This window comes from Myotis davidii, unplaced genomic scaffold (assembly GCF_000327345.1).
Source record: "Myotis davidii unplaced genomic scaffold, ASM32734v1 scaffold46, whole genome shotgun sequence".
Lineage (NCBI taxonomy): Eukaryota > Metazoa > Chordata > Mammalia > Chiroptera > Vespertilionidae > Myotis > Myotis davidii.
The window spans coordinates 11,825,942-11,844,958 of record NW_006383006.1 but is presented as its reverse complement, the minus strand read 5'-3'; the positions used below and the strand labels follow the sequence as shown (position 1 = coordinate 11,844,958).

The window sequence follows — 19,017 nt, the reverse complement described above, 5'->3', positions numbered from 1 at the left end:
GTAAGAGTTTTTTTATTATTCATTTGGAATCATCAATAAATAATCCCTAATCTGTAAAGAATAACTAAGTAGTATATTATGTTATTCATAATAAAAGCCTAATATGCTAAGTGTTCAGTTGTCCATTCAACCAATCAAAGTATAATATGCTAATGATATGCGAAAGTCGCTCAACCACTCACTATGACATGCACTGATCACCAGGGGACAGTCGACCAGTAAACCGGTCACTATGATGTTCACTGACCACCAGGGGGTAGACACTTTGACCAGTAGGATAGCTTGCTGCTGGGGTCTGGCTGTTCAGGACTGAACAAGATGGGCCAGATACACCCTGGAGCCCTCCCACAGTCCCTCCTCAGCTGGCCAATGTCCCGCATCTCTCCCCAGCCTCAATTGTGCACCAGTGGGGTCCCTTAGCCTGGCCTGTGCCCTCTTGCAATCCGGGACCCTTGGGGGATTTCGAAGAGCTGGTTTTGGCCCAATCCCATAGGCATAAAAGACTAATCTGCAAATTGACCAAACGGTGGAAGGACCAGTTGCTATGATGCGCACTGACCACCAAGGGGCAGATGCTCAATGCAGGAGCTATCTCCTGGTGGTCAGTGCACTCCCACATGGGGAGCGCCACTCAGCCAAGAGCGTGAGCGCAGCGGCGGTGTCAAGAGCCTCTCCCGCCTCCACGGCAGCGCTAAGGATGTCCAACTGCCAGATTAGGCCCGCTCCCAATCCATCAGTTGGACATCCCCCGAGGGCTCCTGGACTGTGAGAGGGCACAGGCCAGGCTCAGGGACTCCCCCCCCCCGAGCGCACAAATTTTGTGCACCGGGCCTCTAGTGTTATTCATAAACAAATGCTAACCAATACCGGAGGAACTGAAAGTAGATGCCCCAGAAAGAGGCAGGAATCCAAAACAGGGATGGGTGGGGTAGGAGACTGATATTTTCAATGGGCATAGGAGGACTCTTTATTTCTTTAAACTATGTGTAGATATTGCTTTGATTAAATTTAAAATTTTGTGACAAAAGAGGTTGACCTTTACATTTGCAGGGAAATGTGATACTTGTATCTATTCTGTACTCTGGGCCACCAAGGGCATTTAGGATAAAATAGGTTTTAAGTAGGCACATGGGCGAAGAGTCTACTCGTTCTCCTGCCCTCTTCTGGGAACAGCTCAGTGGTCAGGGCTATTCCCAGAATCAATAGGATATGGGCCAGGTGATGACCCTAAAATACATACAAGGAAAACACTAAAAGTCCTGGGTTTTTTTTTTCATATTTATTTCCTCCTAAGTCTAATTCTACAATTATGTCTAAATGCTAAAAACAAGCAATAACAAAAACCCTTAAAAGGAGAAAAGAAAGAACTCAGTAATCAAAACCAACGGGAAAATGATCACAAGTTATTTTAACTAAGTCAAAGTATTTAATATCCTCCATGTAGTGGGAATTCTAGAATTGTTCAAGAAACTGCCTCCAAACTTCTCCTCACATTCTCCTAGAGATTAAACTGAACTATTGAGCATTTACTTGTTTTCAACTCAGAAGAAGTTTCTGAACCAAAGGTGCATTCAGAGAATGACCTGGCAGGAAACAGAATGGCACTCTGTTGGATTCTGAGTGAATCTCCTCCTGAAATGAGAAGTCCCTCCCCAGGCAACACAAATTTATCTGCGCTGTACACGAATTCCCCTTCTCCCTCACAAATACCAAGCTGGCCTTCTCCAAGGATGAGTTTGAAATGGATTTGGGTGAGAGAGGTAAAATAAATTATTTTAAAAGGCTCTAGGTTTTCGTGAACACCTGATCAACCCTTTTCCACCTGTCTTCTGCCAAACTCAGCTTCTGATCAGCCAACTTGAATGTGGTTTGGCTCATGTGTTCATCTGTCGGCAGAATTCATATCATATCTGTTTTTAGAAATTTTCAGGGTAATATCTGCTGCAATTTCCCTCTATTTTTATTGGAGGCTCTAATATTTTAAAAAAATAGATTTCCTGAACACATGAATAGAAAGTTTTTCTCACTTTCTTCCCAACTCTGAAAAAGTCTAAAGTCATTTTATTGATGTAAATAGAGTGACCTCTTATAACTTTTCTGATGACGTGCTCCAAGACTGACAGTGGGCTTATATTAAAGGCCAACTTCCATTCAGAATGTGGTACTTCACTCAATTTAAAATTTTCAGAGGATGTTGACGGATACTTAGAGGAAGGTGGTATTTTAAGAATAACACTTTAGCTGAAAACAAAGCAACCTTAAATCAAACTCAAATATATTCTTATTTTAGGGGAAAATATAATGAGCTGAGGCAGGCCCACTTTTTTACTTTGTACGAATAGGAGGAGAGCAAGGGTTTCTCCTCAGGCATTCTTAGACACCACTGTGTCTGATACAGAAACAGCAGTTACACATGGTTTAAACTCCAGAGTTTTTGTCTACATCATTTTCAAAATCAGACAATCTGCATCATTCCCTTCTGAACTGACAGTTTTAGAACATTCACATGGACTTTTGTTCTTTGGCTACCTAACAATGATCTCTTCCTCCTCTTTTGGGGAAAATGTTATGATGTTAAAGATTGCATCCAGGAAGAGTCTTTCTGCTATGGGACCTAGGCTGTTTTCTGTTCCCTGGTCTCTCTTTGTTCCTGCCCCTTTTCCAAGACTGGGGCTTCAGCTTTAGGGCTGGCTCTACCCAACATTTTTCCAGTAAATTCTCATTCTGCTCGAGATAGCCTGAATCAGTTTCTGCTGTTTTCAACCAAGAATCCGGATTGGTACATAGCCTAACTTCTAAACTGAGCAGAAATTCCACATGCAATGCCCTTGGCAGATGCTCAGATTGCCCATGAATGTTCCCAGCCATAGGGAGCACACTGCATGCCAAGGCCAGCTGCTCCTCCACTGAATAATTGTAGGCATTAGAAAGTGGTTTCCTTCACTGACGTGAAATATACTTCCTCTCAGCTTCTATCCACTGCTCCACTGGTCTTTGGAATAACCCACAGCAAGTCAGACCTTTCTTTGATACTACAACTGTAATATAAATAAATAACTATAGTTACCTTGACTGTCAATATTGTGACTAAACTAAAAATAAGTATATGATGTATATTGCTGGTGGTAAAAAACAATTAAGCAACATTAAATCATATAGTGAGAACTTTATATTATTTTTATTACTCCTTTAAACCTTCTATTTAAAAAAGAAAAAAGTTTAAATTTGGAACTTCTATATCATTAACACTTTTCTAATATTTGACAACAATGCTTCAATTATTTAATGACATGAGTTTCTTTTCATTATATTTATTTTTTTATGGCAAGCAGTTCTAAAATTGTAAGTATAAAAGTAAGTTTAAAGAAAATATAAAGTAAATGATAATAAAGTTGATGCACTGGAATGATAAAAACCATGATGGCCATGTCACTGACTAACATTTGAGAACATTTCTGTAGAAATAGCTGGTTCACAGCAGAATAAAATGGGACTCCTCCTTTGATCTGGGCCCTCTACTACATTATGGAAGCCTTATTGTGCTATCTGTGCTTTTAGCAGTTATTACCATTGGTCCTTATCAGGAATCACTTCACCATTTATTTTCAGTACTTAACCCTATAAAACTGTTTTTCTTTGAGACTGACAGGAGGTGCTTAAAGCATCGTGTTCTCTTAGTCTTAGTTCCTATGTCTCCATCATGCATTCTTCATCATTCTCCAAAATTTTATCAGACCGATTTCTTGACCCCAGTGGTTAGTTGGTTTGGAATCCCAAGTGAGTAACATATTCCGTATCCTTCCCGAGACCTCACTGAGCAGGAGATATGGGAATGTGGACTTACCTGTGGCATGTTCCCGTAGGCCTACGTCAAAGGCAAGTTTATCTGTCTGGGATCTTGATGTAGTCAAACATGTTAGATACTGTGAAACAAGACAGATGCTCATGAAGTCATACTCTTCATCGGGACTTGGCATCTCAACGCTAGTTGGCTCCCAGTTGTCAATGTCAACATTAAGCTACTGTAAAAAGGGCTTACCTTGTTCATTATTATAATACTTTTGAACTACACTTTTACAATGTATTTAAAACCTCAAAGAGGTTCTTGTCTGGTGACCCTGTGACTTAGCTTATGTGACTATATGTTGTAGAGATAAGTGTGACATCTTAGGTATGCTTTAGTTCAAAGACACTCTGAGAAACCTTTACACTGGAAACAATATAAATGGAACATAAATGACCAACAGTAATAGAAGGATTGATCAAATTTGGTATTTCCTTTTATGGTCTATTATGTTACCATTAATTGCTTTTATCAAGATTGTGTAACAGCATGGAACAAATACAAAATAGCATATTTGTAGGGTTAACATATATGAAAATTGAAATGCCTAGCAATTAGGCTAAAGGAAACTGACAGTAGAAGTTATCTCTGGACAGAGGCACAGACCATGATGATTCCTTCACTGCTATTTATTTCCTGTTTTTCCAATTTTCTGCGAACTTTAAAACATCTCAAATAATGTCTATATGTTTGCAATCATAAAACTACATGGGCATGCAAAACTTAACAATGATTTTTAAAATAACTTAATAAAAGGAAAAAACAAAACAAAACCCTGGCCTGTTCCCCGTTTCCTCTATTGACAGGCCCCGCAGCTGACCTTAGGATTAGCCTGGGAGGCAGACATGCACTTGGACCGTGTTTTCTGGGTTCTACTCCTAGTCTCTGCAGCCAGGAGATGAGGAGTCACCGCACTGTGTGGCGGCATGTTTCACAGGCTCTGTTCTCAGAGCTGCTCCTAAAGGAGCAGTGTAGTGTTCATGTTAACCGTGAGTGGGAATTTCTGGAAGGGCTGTAAATCTAATGATAAATAGCATGGGCCTTCATATCTCTACCACAACGTTAGCCTGAGTTTTTAAGGCCAGGGAAAGTGTGCTGTTTGAGGTTTTGATTGTTGTATGTAGGTAGAAAAAGAGAGGTATTAAGGTTTTATTTTCCCTTATGGACAAGCACCAGGTTCTGAAAGAAAAATCATCACCTTTTAGTCCTAGAGATTGTCTGGGTACAAAGTTTCCCCACTCTCTAAATGTCCCCATCTCCTGCTTGGACAACCTTGCATTTGGTCATTTTCGTTCTCTGTCCTTTGCCACGAAGGACTACAACAGATGAACGTTCAAGCTGAAAAGGTCAACTTTTTACCAGTGCTCAGGGAAAGAAATGCTGCAATGAATGCATTATTTAAGAGGCAGCTGCTGCTCCTGCTGCCAATTTGATAGTTTAAGCTTTGAGATGAACTTTGCGGTGTGATGCAGGTGTAAATGTGTGAAAGTGAAGTCTTGAATGAATTTAACAGCTTCCATTAGAACAGAGAAAGAAGACAAATCTTCCTTCCACGGATAGCTAGTGAGGATGCTATAGGCAGCAACTGGGAGTGAATGTGACTCGAGTTGGCACAGATTATAGTTGATTGAGATCACACTAGTCTCCTTAACTCCCTACCAAAGATCTACAATGTCTGGCATTTACAAATTTATTTAAAACTTGGAAAAAATTTTCAAGTTACATAAATTTTCATCATTCAGGATAATTTGGGGGTCTAGATCCCTAATTAGCTATAGCCTGTCCAGCTTTCTCTTGCTTCTGGATTTACATAATACCTTCAAACTCTCCCAGCACTGAAGGCAGTGGATGTCAACCCATGTCCTTAGTTAGTAAAAGAGGAAAGATTTCACAAAAATTTCATTTGGTGGATTTTCCCCCTATGCTGGTTACCCTAATACACTCAAGAAGTCAGTTACCCCATAGTTTATTTGATCAATGAAGCAAATCTTTACTGAGAATCTAGTATGTTAAAGTACTGTACTTGGTGGGATTAGGTTTAGTTAAATAAAGACATGGTTCTTTCCCTCATGGAGTGGGGAAGAAGAGGGTCAGGCATTATGCAAATGAAATATAGAATTGCAAACTGAGGTAAGCTATACGAAGGAAATGCCAAGACAACAATGTTACCTCTGCTGTTAATTTGATCTAGACACTTGCTGGTTTCCTGTACTTTCCCCCCTCTTTATCTATCCCCTCCTCCTGGAATGGTGAAAGCGAACACCCAGATGTGCTTACCATTCCGCTAAAAGAGTGCCGCAGGAGAATCGCGTGGCCATAGAGCAGGGTCCTGTGGCCACCCCCTTGTGCTGCCTGGTGGGGAAGGAGAGGGACAGTGTCAGCACGGGCCATTGTGGCCTCTCGCAAAGCAAAGAAGCACAAGAATCCTATAAGACAAACTACAAGGAAAAGACACATTGCAAAGCTCCCAAGAAATTCATTCTAGAAGAGAGTGGCCAGCCTACGGGCGGGGGTGGGGTGCGGGGGAGAAGACTCATGACCATGGTCATGCAACATCCTTGGGAGAGGGTGTGTCAGGCCAAACCTCTCTTCCAAAAGGGCCCCTGCCTGGCATCAGCAGAGACGCAGGGCTGTTCTACCGGAGCAGCATGGCAATGAGATAGGCACTCCTTACCTTCCTTTGAAACTTCTCAGAAGCATTCGGAGTGAGAGAGAGAAACAAATGTAATGTAACGACAGGCTAGCCATAGAAAGGCAGCTTGGGGCAGGTGGGTGGGCACATTCTGTGCCTGGTGGTCTTTTCCCTTCACGGCTCTTGTGCCTTTTGCCCACTCACTTAAACGGTCGTATTTACCCAAATCTCACCAAGAGATAGCTTAGACATCGAGGCTTTAAAAGGGCAAATTCTGCAGAAATAGATCCTTCATTGAGGGACCATTGTGGTACCTTGGCTGCCTCATCAGGCAACTTCACTTTGGCTATTGGAGCAGGAGGCACCAGAGAAGAGGCAGCCCTCCAGAAAGCCACTGTGTCGCTTCCTACCTTTTTCCTTAGTCGGATCCACATATAACCATTTCAACTGAGTACCTGATATGAGACAAAACTATCATTTCCAGGTAACATGGAAAACTGAAATCTACAGAAAATTCTAGAATATTTTGGCATCAACATTTTCAATCTTTTACCTAAATTTTTCTGTCATGTTAACCTACCCTCAGATATGATCCAATTATTTTGATCACATACCCTTTTTAGGAAAAAATATTTGCAACCACCCCCCATCCCCAAATATACACACACACAAAGAGAATCCAAAGCTTACGATTAAAATTAATCATATAGAGAAATTGTAACATTTTCAAGGGCATCTTTTATGCACCACATTTTATTCGGAGCTACAGATTCACAGCCCAGGGACCTGGTCTGAGATTCTGTACTTCTCCTGCATTTACCCTCTATCAGAGCCACAAGCAACAGGGGAAAGCCAGGGGCATGGAGAGAAGGCAGAGGATGGATAATAAAGCCTGGAGTGATTTTAATTCAACTCAACTTGGATGAACAGAATCACTCCGTCAAAGAGATGATTTTTCATGTCATACAATAAGCCTAAAGAAAAGAAAAAACATAAATGTAGTACCTTGTTTTAAAAAAGTGGATAACTATATGTAACACTCTCTCTCGCGCGCTCTCAATATATATATAATACTGCTGTGGAGGAATTAAATGTTCTTCTTCACAATATTTCCAAATTGCTTGAAATCATTTGAAATAACCTTAGCTGCCAATTTTACAAATGTATTAACAGCTTCTGTTAAAATTAGTCATATTAAATTTTTACATCTTGTCCGTCCAACCGATATTTTCACTGTACATTTGTATTATCACAAGTTAACTGAGAGGTCATGATGGCTTATGTTGTAGGTGTATGCTCCCAAAGGAGTCTCATGTCTCAAATTGTACAGACTAAATCACATTTCCTAGTGTTGACCATGGGTCACACCTTCTTCCAGTCCATCTTTCATTTCTACCAAGTCTGTGCATAATCATAAGTAAAGAGCCAAACGTTGCTGACCCCAAAAAGTGGCACTAAAGAGCCTATGCCCCTCCCTTCTCTGGCCCTCATGTCCTTTATTATGGTGACAAGAGAAAAGACACTGAGAGACGTCACTCCCCCACTGGGATTGAAGGGGACATTACAGTCCTGGAGCGTTCTCCCAGCCCAGCTCCTCCCTCGATTAGGGCCACATTTCTCAGCCACAGGTGCACATCGCTGGTTAAAGCAGAGGCTGCTGACTCCATTCCACAGCATTTGTTCCATCAGGCCTGGGGTGGGGACCGAGAACCTGCATTTCTAACCCATTGCAGGGGACAGGACACTGATGCTGCTGGTCTGGCGACCACACTGAGAACCGCTGCTTTAAGGAAAGACCAAGCTTCATGCTAGAAGTGGAGGGGTTTCCTCTGCAGGAGCTTTGACCTTCCTCCTCCTCCTCCTCCTCCTCCTCCTCCTGTGAGAGCTACTGTTGGGCACACACTACGCCTCAGGTGCCTTATGTACCATCACAGCTCATTCTTCTAACCCTCCCAATTAGAAATGGTTTCTCACTCCACACGTGAGGAATCTGAAGCTCAAAGAGGGCATCTTGGCGCATGTCATACAGATGGGCATGGTGGGAACTGCACTCAAAGTTAACTCCAGAACTTGAGCTCATTTCTCCCGGCTCTTCGTAACATATTCATTAGCCTACTGTGTACAAAATGGGTGTACAAAGCACCTGGAGAATAGGATGCAAAGTACTTCCTCAGCTCCACAATGAAGGGGAATTCGCATCATTGCTGGAATTAAATGAGCCCTAATTATACAGCAGGCACAGAATTACACCAAGTGTTGTACATGAATCAACTCATTTTATCTTCTTAATTAGTGCTATGAAGTAACTATGGCAATTATCTCCATTTTACAGCAACACAAACTGAGGCTTAAAGAGATGAAGTAATTTACTTAAAGTTGTACAGGTTCCAAGCGCAGGACTAGGATTTAACAAAGACCAGGAACTTAGCCATATGTTCCATTGTCTCCTTTCTGTATAGTCTGGTAGGGGAGATAAGACTGTGCATAAAAAAATTGTTATGAATAGAAACAACATGTCTGTTAAAAGAGCTAAAGACACAGAACATTGGGACAGACCAGGAGGATAAAGAGTGTGGTAAGGAATAGCTTTATGGAAAAGGTAAACCATAACATCCTGATAGGACTGTTGACATGTAACGATGGTAAGAAAGAGGAACCCACATGGGTGAAGACCTGGAGGTGGAAAGTATGAAGCGCACATGGGGACAAGCAGACACTTGTTTCACTGATCAGTGTGGAGGTCAATGGAAGAAAACAGCTGTAAATGAGTCAGGACACAGATGCTGTGTGGGCTATGATGACTGTTCAATAGCCAAGGGGACGCTGGTCAGTGTCACCATCAAAACTGTACCTCAGGGAGATAACCCTGACTGCAAAATTGTGGGAAACTGGGGCATTAAACCCTAGGGGCAGAAAAGATCATTCACTCATGCAGTTTCCATGAGAGCATAAGAAGAGAATGGAGATAACCAACCCCCAACCTCCGACTTCCTTTCACCATAGCCTCCAGGGCATTGGATCAGGAGTTGGCAAATATTCATGTAAAAGACCAGATAGTATCAGGTCTATGATCTATTTTGAGTTAATTTTCTGTACATGGGGACAAAAATTAGAAACAGCAGTCTAGTTTCATTCTTTTGCATGTGGCTTTTTAATTTTCCCTGCACCATTTATTGAAGAGGCTTTCTTTTCTCCATTGTATGTTTTTGGCTCCCAAGAAGATATAGAAATGGCCAACAGATACATGAAAAGATGCACAACCTCACTAGCTTCTAGGGAAATGTAAATCAAAACTAGAATAAGATACCACCTCACACCTGTTAGAATGGCTATTATCAACAAGAAGAGTAATAACAAGTGTTGCAGAGGTTGTGAAGAAAAAGGTGGGAACATAACTGGTACAGCCACTATGGTAAAGACTATGGAGGTTCCTCAAAAATTAAGAATAGAGTTACAATATGATGGAGCAATCCCTCTTCTGGGTATCTACCTGAAAATTTTGAAAAATTTCTTTGCAAAAGATACATGTACCCCATGTTCACTGCAGCATTATTCATGGTGGTCAAGACAGGGAAACAACCAGTGTCCTGTGATAGAGGATTGTATAAAGATGTGGTACATATACAAATGGAATACTACTCAGCCCTAAGAAAAGATGAAATAATGCCATTTGTGACAGCATGAATGGATCTTGAGAATATCATGTTAATTCAGACAAATAACATGGTTAAGAACCATGATTTCACTCATATGTGGGATATAAAAGTGAAAGCAACAAATGAACAAACAAGAAAAAACAAAAACTCATAGACACAGACAACAGTATGGTGGTTAGCAGAGAGAGAGGACATGTGTGTGAGAGACTAGTAAAGGGTAAAGGGGGTTAAATATATGGTGATGGAAGATGATTTGAGTTTGGGTGGTGAACACACAATGCAATGTACAGATAATGTGTCATATAATTGTACACTTTAAACCCATACAATCTTATTAACCAATGTCACCCCAATACATTTAATTAAAATACCTACAATAGAATATTAAAAAAGAAAAAAAAAGAAGAAGCCAGATAGTAAATATTTTAGGCTTGGCAGAATACATATGGTTTCTCTTATAGTCTTCTTTATTTTAAACAATTTATTCAAAATGTAAAAGCCACCTTTATCTAGAGGTTCTATACATCAACAGACCATAGGCTGGGTCTGGCCTCCGGGCTGTCCCTGCAACCCTACTGGATCTGGTTCCCTCCACATCTCTGACTTCCTCACCTACCAGGCACGCTCCACTGCAGGTCCTGCACATGTGTTCCCTGTGGCCTGGAATGCTCTTCCTCAATATTCTCATGGCTCATACCCAGCCTTCTTTCAGTCCTGTGCTCAGATATCTCATTAGAGAAGTCTTCTCTCATCACTCCTTCTCATGGCATTTATTATTAGCCGATATGAATTCATATGTTATTTTGGATGTGTATCTACCCTCCCTACATGAACCACATCAACATCACTTTTATCAGTGCCTGGCAACAGGAGGCACTCTTTTTCACATTTCATATTCATTTTTCCTAAAGGAGTAAATAATAATTGGTCTTTTTGTATCCCTTTTACAAATGGGAAAAGAGAAACTTCCCCATGGTCATCTTGTGAGCTTGGATTTGAATTTGGGTCTAACTACAAATTGTACTCTTTTCACCATTTAGTGCTAATTTCTGGAATAAGATTCTAGGAACAAAGACTGCCTGGATCTATTCACAAGGAGGATCCAGACTCAAGACCAGGAGACTTCATTGGGATGGCCGTCCTGTCTCTGCCAGCAGCAACCTTGGCTGCAGCCACTGGCAGGAGGAGAACATGTAGTAGTACCACCTCACAGGACAGGGGTGGGGCAGGGCAAAGGTGGTGACGTGCCTTGATGCCATGTCCAGAGGAAAAACGTTCCACTAGATCATTAATTCAATCATCTCACCAGTAATTTCAAAATTAATTCCATCACTGACATTTCTTTTGGTGATTCCCGGAGGACACTGCCTCCTGGTAAGATGAACCTATTATAGCAACAAAGAGGAGGGAGAACTTCGCTTCTCTCCAGGCATACACTCATGCATGTTTCAAGACTGCTAGATCTCGAAACTGCCTTCTTTTGTAGTCGGAAACCCCAAATCCCACTTTGGAGGCCCCAGGTTCTAGACGGCCCCTTGCTGAATATGTCATAACCTAGGAAGGCTGCCAGGGCCACCCTCTCAGGGGGTTTGGGGGGCATGACATCATTTTCTGGATGTGCACATGCGCTTGCATTTTCCTTTCCTCCCTGACCCCACTTCAGTTCCACTCTGTTAGGTTATCAAGGATAGAAAGAAGCCTTTCTGGAAAGTCACAGAATAACATTCCCTACCCATGCTAGAGGCCCTTTATATTTGCCCAGGAGGTTTACTTTGACACAAGTGACAAGTAAATGAGAATTATGCCATTTAAGTAAAAAAATAAACAACACAACAACAACAATAACAACAAAAAAACAAAACCCAAACAAACAAACAAAAAATCCCAGCCAAATAACATTGAATGGGGGGGGGGAAGCAAGTAACGCAGTATTTTCAGTTAGAAGACATAATGAAAGATTCCATTCATGATTGCTACAAGATATTACTCTTTTTTTTTTTTTTAGGAATTTACTTAGATGATGAGCTAGACCTTTAAAGTGAACCCGAGCTAAATCTTTAAAACTACAAACCTTTATGCTATAAAATGAAATTAGATTTGGTGACATTCTCACTGTTACAGAATGAGAATACTAGTAATGTTTGTAAATGCTTGTTCTCCTAAATTTAACATAGATTTAATGTGGTTTTAATAAAAATTCCAAGAGGGTATTTTGGAAACAACCTGCTATAAAATTAACTGGAAATATAAACAGTAAAACTAATTAGCAAAACTAATTCATTTTGGTAATGGTTCAAAAAGAAGAACGTAGCACAGTATAGGCAGTTCATAAACCAACCTAAAATGTAGCATACAATAAAGCAGATTTTTAGTATAATGGGGAGAATGGAAAGGTTATTAAGCACAGATATGTGGATTGCAAATCAGAAAAGCATTCAGTAAGATCCACAAGAAATATGAAAGATAGATTCTGGATAGATAATAGAGTTGAATACTTCCTTTAAAAATTAAATTCTAAAGCAACTAGCATGTAATAAATAGTCCACATCCCTTTACAGACCTAATACTTATCAATGCTTTGAAATACAGAGGAACTGGGAGGAAATAAAAGACGGATAATGCCAAGATGACAAGACTTCAAAACAATGGAAACATCAACATTTAATAGACTACAGACATTCTTTGTATCATTTTGACAAAAGAGGTAACATCTCATTGAAATGTAGAAGAAAAACAAGCATCATAAAGAAATAGAAAAAGGATAGGAGTAAGCAATTCATATCAGGAATAAACTTAAAACATATGGAAGAGATTTTATTACCTCCAAGAAGATAAAATGAAAGGAATGACAATTCAAGCAATTTTGGTATATCATTTTACATCATCTGAATTTGAAAAAATGGGGGAAGACCCTAATACTGTGAGAGTTGCAACCTAGCCAGTGTAATCCAATATAAGTTGGCACTGAGCAAAACCCTTTTGCAAAGCAACATCAGGATGCATGAAAGAGCCATGTGAAGACCATAATCTTTGCTGTGATAATTCTATTTATAGGAATAATTCAAGAGAAGCAAAACAATAAAAGTGTACATACAGTTGTGGTAAGAGCATTATAATAGGGACAAAAAGAAACTTGGAAAGAACCTAAATATCTGAAAGAAAAAATATTACCTAGTAAATCACAGGCTTCTTCAGGATGTTCTATATCCTGTGACCATTAACGACCATTAAGGAGCGAATGGAAACACAGACAGTGTTTACCATAAACCACTGGGAAAAAGGCAGAATGCAAGATGCCTTTAACAATTTTATTTATCCAGCAATGACCAGAAAACTTATGAAAATGAATATAGCCATTTGGTTTGTTGCAGAACCACTGGACTTTCGTTTTTCTGAATTTTTGTTTTAACACTATTGCCATATTATCATTTTAACAAAAAGTATGTGTGTATGGAGGGCAGCAACAAGCTGCATGTATTTAAAGAAATGGAGTTCTATAAAAGTGTTTTGTCTATTGGTTACAACTTTAGTTGCTCAAGATGTGATTAATTTGCTAGAATCCTTAATAAATGACTTTCCCTATTTGAAAGATGGGCCGATGCATAGCAAGCCTGCCTGCTTTCAGGCACTGACTACAGTGTTTAACGGAAACCCCACAAAGGCAGCTTTTATCAAAGATACCTGTGACGCTCTCCTAGTTCCCTCAGGCCCAGCTTCAGAATCCACGGGAAAAAAATCGCTTGCCACAGGGAGTCACTCCTGCATGTATCCCAAGTGTCCTGGCTCTTCAGACCACCTTTGGTGGACCTTCACCGGGGATCCCATCCTTGTTCCTGGAGACATGGTTTCTACACTGTTCCATGCTTCCCAAGGCTGCCTTCCCAGCCACCAGATTGCACTTCTCCCTGCTACTACAGGCCATCAACCCAAGACCCCACACTCAGTCACGTCACTTTTCTCGGCGGGGTAAACAGATGGGACTGTCCGCTCAAATGACACCCAAGGAACTGCTGGGGCATTTTCCAAACAGGTCTTGGACTGTAAACTCAGGGTAACAGGGACGATTCTGCCTCTTTAATAACAGTTAGAGCAGCTCACTGGCATTTAGAAAGTGTAGTCCAGGAGTAAGAGGACACATGCACTGATAAGTCCCGCCTGTGATCTGGAGTCAGAACCAGAGACCATGACAACAGAAACTCAGTAAGCACATTCCTGCCCTCCTAACCCACTCCCTACATGTGAAATTCCGAAAAACCCAACACAGAACACTAAACCCTTGTCTTCACCACCTTTGCTGGATCAAATACCCTACTCTTCAGCTGGGTAGTAACCGAGTCCAGCTTTTCCTGGGCCCCCCACCCTGGGACATAAAAACACTATACACGTATAAGGAATCTTTTTTAAAATTTGATACCTTGATGTTCTACATGCAATGGGATGGTTAATATGGATCTAAATCTCTTAATCAGAGATTCCCGAGTCATTGGCCACAGAAGGCTCCATCATCAGGACGAAATCCCCTGAAAGGGTTTGAGGCAGTCCAACCAGGAAGGCGCAGGCCCTTAGAATAAATGCACTTGAAAGGAGGCCTCGTTCTTGGCATCCTCCATGGGCCTCTTGGGATAATGTTAAATATTAAAATTATGAAATAGAATTTTAATGACGTTCAGAAAAAGAGGAGGAAGGTGTGGGAACTGACAGTCCACTTCTCCAATTTCAGTGATCATGGCACTCTCCCAGGTTGCCTTACTGAAAAGAAGGGCCCCCATATCAGAGGCTGCAAAGCACAATGGGACCCCCAAGAGAAAAGGCTAAATCAGGTTGGCGGAGGGCCTATGGCCATCACTGCTCCCTCTGCTGCTGTGCTCTCGCTGCAAGGTCAGCAGGGTGACCTTGACTCCAGGGAGCCTGCCTCCCACTCCCTCAGTGTGCCCACTCCCCATCACCACACATCACAGGACCGACGCAGGGAGCGCTCCAAAAACTGTATACGGAGACAGGCTCTTCTCTCTTCTCCTTTTGTCTTTCATTTTTAAGAAGGGAAAATAGGCAAAACCAAGTAATCCACCTGCCCATGACTGAAGTCCCCCCTTCCCCCCTCTTCTCAGGGTTTCTAATTCATTGAATTCAGCCAATCCACCTTCTTGGAGGCAACCAGAATGATTTTATTCTCCTGAGAAGATCTGGCAATCTCATTTTTGTTCATGTTATTAATGTCACAATCATATGGAAGGATTTCAGGACAAAAGGATAAAAGGCCAGAGACTGATTTAGGAAAGCATAACGTCTGGGTCATAGGCCTCATCTTCAGAAAGAATCTCACAGCAAGGAGGAATTCCCTCCCAGGAAAATCTCTTTCACACAGGTTGGCCCAGGGGGTAAGTAAAATCTGGGATGTTCAGATGAATTAGGGATAGTAGAGGTGCTTCTGAGTTCATCATTTCCTGTGAGCCCTTAAAGCCATGAGAAGTAAGAGGCCCTGGATGGTGCAGACTTAACCCCTGAATGCATGACTGAGGATTACTGAGCAATCTTCTGCCTTTCTAGTCTTTAAAAGTAAGAGTTTCTGATCTATGAAAAGGACAGATATGTGCAACCATTTTCCTTCTCCTCTCTCCCAATCCATGGTGTTTAGGAAATGAGTTAAACAAGATTCCCATTAGGGCTGGGATTTTACAAACACTGATTCTGAAACGGGTGGGTAAATAATCTCCATTGAGGGAACAAAGGTGGCTGTTGGGATGCCTCCAGATTGAACACAGGGTCACTCTGTGTTTTTCTGTGCTTTTCTTTGAACATAGATGCCACAGGGAAACCACCCAGCCAGCTCTGACGTTTCTTATTATGGTCCCTTTGAAAAGAGCAAATTGGCAAGAGGTATTTGTCAGGGCATTAATGAAATTTACCTTGATGACAAGTATACTTTGGAAAGAGGTGAAGCAATTATTTTCTTATCTCCCTACACCCCCCTTATCCCAGATTTCTAAGAAATAGACATTGCCAAGTTCAGTCTTTTCATAAAAGGACCCAGTCAGCCAGACTTGTTTTCAAGTCACTGCTCTAGTTTCTATTTGAACCACCCATACTAAGCAGACCTCTGACAAAATATAGTGGAACAGCAGCCACAAGGAGTGAAGACCAAGAACTTTGTCCAATCATTTCCTTCTACCCAAGGTAAAAATATAATGAATATTTCCTGCAACGTGTTTAACATCTGAAAGTTCAGAGTAGCTTGACCTGAAAATTCAGACAAGGTCTCTATTATTTCTAGGAAAAAAAAATCACTTTCACTGTTCATTCTGGAGATAATAATACAGGAGTTTGTTTTTTTTTAAATCATAAAATTGCTGTTGAGCCGTATTGTGTACAAACAAATCTATCCATGTGGGCTATAAGGAAGAAGATGAACTCAATTATATTTTTTTGTTTGACCCTCCTCCCTCTCTCCTGCACTCCTTAGTCTATTTTTTCCCTCTCCTGATTTCAAGCTACAATAGGTCCTTGGGTTACGTTGGAGATCAGTTCCTATGGCGCAACATAACCCAATTTTCGCCGTTAAGTCGAAACTCACCTACATAAGCACCTACGTCACTCACATGGAGCACATACACAGCAGTAATGAAGTGAAACAGTAAAAAAAATTTAAAAGAAAGATAACAATTCCTGACCTTTACTTGTGGTAAATAAATAATAAAAAACATAAAGCACATATGTACATATGTAGAAATGACAGAACTTTTTTTTTTATAAATAAATGGGAGATGGCGACGTAACCATGAAACGACATACATCGAGTCTGACGTAAACTGAGGACTTCCTGTATATTATAAAGCTATAGTAATCAAAACAGTATGATATTGGCATAAAAACAGACATATAGATCAATAGAAGAGAATTGAGAGTCCAGGAATAAACCCACACATATACAGTCAACTAATATTTGACAAGAGAGCCAAGAATACCCAATGGAGAAAAGACAGTCTCTTCAATAAACGGTGCTGGGAAAATTGAATAGTCACATGTAAAAGAATGAAACTAGTTCTTTACTACTCACAAAAATTAACTCAAATTGAATTAAAGACTTGAATGTAAGACCTGACTGAAGTCATAAAACTCTTAGAAGGAAACATAGGGAAAAGGCTCCTTTTCACACGGGGTTTGGCAATAATTTTTTGGCTATGACACCTAAAGCAAAAGCAACCAGATAAATAAGTGGGGCAACATCAAATATAAAAGCTTCTTCACAGCAAAAAGAATCAATCAATAAAATGAAAGGGCAACCTGCAGAATGGGAAAAATATTTGGAAATCATATGTATGATAAGGGGTTAAATATACAAACTATAGGTATACTAAAAGGCCCAGAAATCAGGATTTTAAAAAGATTCCCCAGTGATTCTAATGTGCAGCCAAGGTTGAGAACCACTGGTCTAAGGGAAAACAGGTTAATGCCCTGAGTAAATAGTTAGCTATTGCATGCTTTAAATCAGGGGTCCTCAAACTTTTTAAACAGGGGGCCAGTTCACTGTTCCTCAGACTGTTGGGGGGCCGGACTACAGTTTTAAAAAAACTGTGAACAAATTCCTATGCACACTGCACGTATCTTATTTTGAAGTAAAAAAACAAAACGGGAACAAATACAATATTTGTATTTGCATGTGGCCCAGGGGCCGCAGTTTGAGGACCCCTGCTTTAAATATTCTTGCAAGCATACCAATTGAAAACTGCTGCTGTATATTAGTTTCAAGTTCACAGCTTAGTGGTTAGACCTTTATATAACTTATAAGATGCCCCCCCCCATAAGCTTAGTGCCCCCTCTGACTCTGAGGCTGGTCCTGAGGGGGGCAGGGGTGGCACTAAGCCCTATTTCCCAGTCCTGAGATGTTGCCCTTGTGGAGGGAGGACATTGCTGGCCTGGTGGAAGCTGGGCATTCTGGCCTGGACACTGCCACTCTCTGGGCCTGGTCTGCCCACCTGCAAAATGTGGGCTCGGGGCTACATTGGAAGCTCCTCAACAGCTTTGGCCACTGTCCTGGTGTCTGTCCTTGAGGAAGGATTCAAAAGTCAACAGGGAAAATGAGGACAATGAAGACGATGTAGAAGTTGTTTCATTTAGCCAACTTTATAAGTGGTGTACAACTTTTTAGTAGTATAATGGTCATAAAGTGGGGTTTATGGGGGTTTTGGGAAATGATAGTGATGGTTCAGGTAACAGCCTTCTTTCTTCCTTTTAATGCCTTTTCTGGCACCTATGGTGATGATCAGTTTTGCTCCTGTTGTTGAAATTGCACAGGTACTTGAACTTGTTCCAGTGAGTAACAAGTTCTTAGTTCTTTACCCAAACACTACCTTATCTCATTACCTGCCTTTTCCTATGGCTTAAAAGCTGTCACTTTACAAAATATTTTTAAAACTAGTTGGTGCCCTAGCTGTAGTTATTCACATCTTTGTGAGTGATGGAAGAGAGCGGTGCTCTGAGATGATAGGCACCCATTGTGCCTCCTGTTTTTGCTATGGGGAGAAGAGTGGAAGCAGCACGTCAATAAGAATCACCTGCTGCCATCTCACAAATGATGTGCAGCTGGGTTCCCCGCCCCGCTTCCTCTGCTGCTTTTGTGGTGGAGGAGGGCTCTGGGCAGGAGAGCAGGGATGTTGTTCTAAAGGGGTTGAGCTGTTACAAAGTTAATGCAGCCCATGCTGCTCAGGTTTCTGTTGACCAGCAGTCTTTAGGAATTTGCTTGAGAAGGTGCTTTCTCTCCTGACTCCCTGAGCACGGAGGGGGTAGGGATAATGAGGAGAACCCATGGCATAACCACTCTGGAAAATACCCATTTTCATGTCTTTGGCGAGATATTACAAAGGTAAGTTGAATGCATTACTTTTTAA

The 19,017-nt window shown here is 41.1% G+C and overlaps 1 protein-coding gene across 1 annotated transcript in view; it reads right to left on the bottom strand.

The window, feature by feature from the left end:
- RYR3 (ryanodine receptor 3) overlaps positions 1-19,017 on the bottom strand; it is a 417,605-nt gene that overhangs the window by 329,102 nt on the left and 69,486 nt on the right. The window contains 2 exon segments of the mRNA XM_015557536.1: positions 3,845-3,923; positions 6,122-6,196. Coding sequence (XP_015413022.1) covers positions 3,845-3,923; positions 6,122-6,196 — 154 coding nt within the window.